Here is a 6,000-nt window from a genome sequence, read left to right on the forward strand (position 1 = left end):
TAGAGACATACTGAGACATATAGAGACACACAGAGACATATAGAGACATATAGAGACATACTGAGACATATAGAGACATACTGAGACATATAGTGACATATAGAGACATACTGAGACATATAGAGACATATAGAGACATACTGAGACATACTGAGACATATAGAGACATACTGAGACATATAGAGACATACAGAGATATATAGAGACATATAGAGACATATAGAGACATACTGAGACATATAGAGACATATAGAGACATACTGAGACATATAGAGACATATAGAGACATATAGAGACATATAGAGACATATAGAGACATACAGAGACATATAGAGACATATAGAGACATACAGAGACATATAGAGACATATAGAGACATACTGAGACATATAGAGACATATAGAGACATATAGAGACATATAGAGACATATAGAGACATACAGAGACATATAGAGACATACTGAGACATACTGAGACATATAGAGACATACTGAGACATATAGAGACATACTGAGACATATAGAGACATACTGAGACATATAGAGACATACTGAGACATACTGAGACATATAGAGACATACTGAGACATATAGAGACATATAGAGACATATAGAGACATACTGAGACATATAGAGACATATAGAGACATATAGAGACATACTGAGACATACTGAGACATATAGAGACATATAGAGACATATAGAGACACACAGAGACATACTGAGACATACTGAGACATACTGAGACATATAGAGACATACAGAGACATACTGAGACATATAGAGACATACTGAGACATATAGAGACATATAGAGACATATAGAGACATATAGAGACATATAGAGACATATAGAGACATACTGAGACATACAGAGACATATAGAGACATACTGAGACATATAGAGACATATAGAGACATACTGAGACATACTGAGACATATAGAGACATACTGAGACATATAGAGACATATAGAGACATATAGAGACATACTGAGACATATAGAGACATACTGAGACATATAGAGACATATAGAGACATACTGAGACATACAGAGACATACTGAGACATATAGAGACATACTGAGACATATAGAGACATATAGAGACATACTGAGACATATAGAGACATATAGAGACATATAGAGACATACTGAGACATATAGAGACATATAGAGACATATAGAGATATATAGAGACATACTGAGACATACTGAGACATATAGAGACATATAGAGACATATAGAGACATACTGAGACATACTGAGACATACTGAGACATATAGAGACATATAGAGACATATAGAGACATATAGAGACATACTGAGACATATAGAGACATATAGAGACATACAGAGACATATAGAGACATATAGAGACATACGGAGACATACTGAGACATATAGAGACATACTGAGACATATAGAGACATATAGAGACATATAGAGACATATAGAGACATACTGAGACATATAGAGACATATAGAGACATATAGAGACATATAGAGACATATAGAGACATACTGAGACATATAGAGACATACTGAGACATATAGAGACATATAGAGACACACAGAGACATATAGAGACATATAGAGACACACAGAGACATACAGCAGTAACATCAGTAACATCAGTCGCAGCTAAACACATCTTGTTTGGAACACAGAGGAGTCTCTTCAACAGCAGCATTAACACAACAACACTAGTCTACTTACTTGAGTGTCTCCAGGCGGCAGTGTGGATCCTCCAGTCCGGCACAGAGCAGCTTCTTCCCAGAGTCTCCCGGGTGATTGTAGCTCAGGTCCAGCTCTCTCAGACCAGAGGGCTTAGAGCTCAGAGCTGAGGCCAGAGACGCAGCGCCTTCCCCTGTGACCAGGCAACCTGACACTCTGCAAGCACACGACGACAACAATCACAAACTGTTTAGAGGAACGTTTGCTATCGCGCTAATATGGACCAGGGCCCGGGGGAGGGGATCGGCGCGGGGGGGGGGGCGAGAAATCCGCTCTTCGCTCTAGACGGCTTGTTCCGCTCCGCTAATCGCTCATGTTGACCCCGCCCCCCAAGTCGCTCTCTCCGCTCGCTCACCGCTCAGCTTGAATCGAGCGCTCCCCGGTCCCCGCTCCACATCGCTCGGCAGATTTCTTATTCTTTTTTTGGAGCATGATGTAAAATTGCTTGATTTGACCAAACTACAACAGTCTACTGGGCCCCTTAACAATTGTTTGTATTGAGCCGTATTGTAATTGTACCCATTCTGCAATGTTAAATAACATTGTTTATAGCTCTACTAAGCGATGATAGCTAGCCTAGCCACAATGCTATGGTCGCTGCCATTAACGTTAGCATGTAAGCTAACGACAACAACAATGGCGTCATATACTTTTTCTAACAGGATGTGAGTGACGGTTCACCCTTCTCATTGGTTGAAAATGGCCTTCATGTTTGTACATCGCCATCTGTTGCTTTGGCATTGTACTACATGTATATTACATCAGTGTTAAACCACTGTGAGCGGCCCGGAGCGGATTGGAGCGGAGGAGAACTCTCGCTCCGGACATCGCGCCGACCCATTTTAAAACACACTCCGTCGCTCACGTCAAAACCGCCCGCTCCGCTCACGCGCCGCTCACATGGCCTGATATGGACATTAACTGAATAGCACGTCACCAACCGCTGACCTGAGAGTCTCCAGTTTGCATCCTGGACTCCCCAGTCCAGCAGAGAGCAGCTTCACTCCTGAATCCCGCAGGTCGTTGTTACTCAGGTCCAGCTCTCTCAGGCTGGAGGACTTGTGGCTGAGGACTGAGGCCAGAGCCTCACAGCAGCTCTCTGAGAGGTTACAGTCACTCAGGCTGAACCAAAGACATGTTATGAATGAATGGGAATGGACGGCCATTTTGGAAAATCACACTGAATCTTTACCGGTACACACATTACAAAAACCTTTGTGAAACACTCATTTTCCGTGGGATATTTATGAACTTTGGACCTGTACTACATACGACTTCAGGCTATGGAACCAATATGTTGTCCAGCTCCTACCTCTCAGCTGTAACTTAAAAACAGGCATCTGGCAACCAGTAAAAATAAATGTGAGTACACAAAACTTTTACTTCAGTGGGTTCAAACCTCTGTTCATCTATTTCATTAGCACTCAAAGTGATTCTTCCTTATTGTGTAGGAAACTTCAGAATGTTACCTTTCAAAAGAGTCCAGGCTCATGCATGTGCTATAAGCATAAAGTATAATAAATCGCAAATTTCTTTCGTCAAAAACGAAACAAAAAATAGGCCAAATTCTGCCCGCCAGACCCGAGGAAAGTCGGGTTAACTCACCAACCGTTCAGCGCCAGACCGAGTATAGTCAGGTTTTCATCGTTATTTATTTTATTCGATATTTTTATTCATTGGGTTACCATAGGGAACCACTCTGAGATTGCTAGAGTGCAATACCGGCCGCATCCGGGTAGGTGGCACTTATCGCCCACCCTTCAAAACCTTTTTTTCACACCCGGTGTTACGTTTAATTCACTCCGGGCACAGTTTTTTTGGTCAGGCGAGTCTAGCGGTTCACTCGATGGCATTGAAACGCGGCCAATGCGCCCGATGCATGTGTTGTGGTGGATTATGATGTCGACACGATGGACACCAATACTGGAAATCGCGATCAGACAATTGGAATATTTTTTATATTTTTTTTGGGGTACCTCCTAGTGAAGGTAAGGACTATATGACACCAACCTGCTTTGATCCAACCATGATTTCACATCGATCGCAACGACCATGTGTAATGTACTCCAGAACGTATGCCGTTGGTGACGATCAAAGCATAAAAAAACAACCCCCCTTTCATGCATTCATGATGAAACATAATACCTATTATATACATCTCCTCCCGCCTGGACTACTGTAACTCCCTCCTCACTGGCATCACCTCCCGCTCCCTCCATAAACTGCAGATAGTCCAAAACTCAGCCGCCCGCCTCCTCACTAACACCCGGTCCCGCGAACACATCACTCCTGTCCTCCACTCCCTCCACTGGCTCCCGATCAAGGAACGCATCAACTTCAAAACACTACTCCTCACCTTTAAAGCCCTCCATAGCCTGCCCCCCCCCCCCCCTACCTGACTGACCTCCTTCTCCCCTACCGCCCCACCCGTTCCCTCCGGTCCTCTTCCACTCTTTCCCTCACTGTCCCGTCATCCAAACTCAAAGGTTTTGGTGACCGGGCATTCTCACGAGCTGCACCCCGACTCTGGAACTCCCTCCCTCAGACCATCAGAGACTCTCCCTCACTCTCCACCTTCAAATCCCGCATCAAAACCTACCTGTTCTCCCAAGCATTCAACCTTCCTTACCCATAACCACCCTCCTCCAACCCACCACCATTTTACCCTGCCCTACGTTCTCTCCTCTCCTGCCTCTCCTGGTTTTCCCCTACTCTCTTCCCGACTGTCTCCCCTACTCACTCCCGTATCTGTTATCCGTTTATTTTTCACATATTATTATTTCTTTTTCACATATTGAACGATGGATAGTTGATGTCAAATGAGCCATAGTATTGTATCCATAGCTATAATATAGAATAGGGATGCACCGAATATTCGGCCACCGAAAATGATTGGCCGAAAATGGTTAAAAAATGCCCACAGAATATATCAAAGAACAGGGTTACATTCATAACCTAGCGTGTTGTTATCAAAACGCGGCTACAGTCATAACGTGAGCAGCTTGGCAGCTCTTCAGTCCTGCGTTCTACAGCCTGTGATGACTAACTCCTCTTGGGAGTCGCGCTGTTTCTATGTAAACTCTGCGAGCAACACGTCCAATAAATGCATCTTTAACATGCTTTATATCCTCGCCATTACTATATGCCCGTCGCGGTTAAAATCTTTTTTAACTAACGTTAGCGTTAAGCTAGCTAACAACGCTTCCAGTCCTCTTTCACCAGTCTCTCGTAAGCTACGTCATCCCCCGCTAAGAGTCACGGGAGATGTAGTAAATACAACAGTCCTTCCATGTAGGCTAGAACGCGTGAATTATGACAGTAGCCACTACAGTAACATCATTAAGTCTGCTATAAGCTATTCTCCCTCTCGTGTGTGTGTCTTTATGCAGATCTGTATGCAGTTTTAAAACACCTTGGCTTTGTTCTGAATGCACTTTTTTGTAGTTATCCTACAGAGAAAAGAAAATGCAGTTGACTTTAACCTGTTCCACTCGACGGGGTCGGTACCGACCCCTTTTGACATTATGATCATATATGCATATTTTTATGAAATAATTTGTGATTTTAAAATCAACCGTTTTCAAGTATTAACATCACTACTATGTCACAAATGCATGTAGAATGTAAAACGTTAGGTTGGCAATAGTTTAGCAATAGGTTAAAAGTGTCCTTATATCGTTTTAAGTTTTCGATATGCAATCGCCTATCTGACCCGGAACCGGAAATGGAAATGTTGAACTATGGGAATTGTAGTTTCTTTTGCGGCCATTTTGTAGAGGAGATTCATAGCTATCGGCCAGCGTTGAAATTTCTCCGATCTACACTTCCTGTCACATACTATGGTGGTTCAAAGTTCAGCGTTCTGAATGAATCATATCAATAATTGTTATGATTCGCGATAATAAGCCACAAAAGGTAACGTTTTTGACAAATATTGAAGCGCAGTCAGTTCCTCCTCACTATTGTTACCATGTAGGAAGAATTAGAAATTAGTTTCAAAATGGTTACACTGTGGGGGAAATAAAAAAGTACAGTCGATTACATTAAATATCAGTATCTGTTATTATGCACGCCTGGTGATACTATATCCAAATTGAACTCGGCCATTTGAAAGATACTATATGTATATATATATATAAATGTGCGAATTGGCTATAATAAGGTAATGTATAAGCATATATTCTATATTCTATAATAATATTTCAAATTGCATTGGTCCGGATGGGAGAATTCAGTACTGTATATACAGAACCTTCAGTTTTATCAT

At 42.2% G+C, this 6,000-nt stretch overlaps 1 protein-coding gene across 1 annotated transcript in view; it reads right to left on the reverse strand.

The window, feature by feature from the left end:
• Positions 1-6,000, reverse strand: part of LOC311232767 (NLR family CARD domain-containing protein 3-like) — a gene marked incomplete at its 5' end in the record, with an annotated part of 38,963 nt that overhangs the window by 10,642 nt on the left and 22,321 nt on the right. The window contains 2 exons of the mRNA XM_084338347.1: positions 1,716-1,889; positions 2,682-2,855. Coding sequence (XP_084194473.1) covers positions 1,716-1,889; positions 2,682-2,855 — 348 coding nt within the window. The remainder of the gene's footprint in view (positions 1-1,715; positions 1,890-2,681; positions 2,856-6,000) is intronic.

The sequence above is a fragment of the Notolepis coatsorum genome (genome assembly GCF_963971535.1).
Source record: "Notolepis coatsorum genome assembly, contig: SUPER_7_unloc_7, whole genome shotgun sequence".
Taxonomy (NCBI): domain Eukaryota; kingdom Metazoa; phylum Chordata; class Actinopteri; order Aulopiformes; family Paralepididae; genus Notolepis; species Notolepis coatsorum.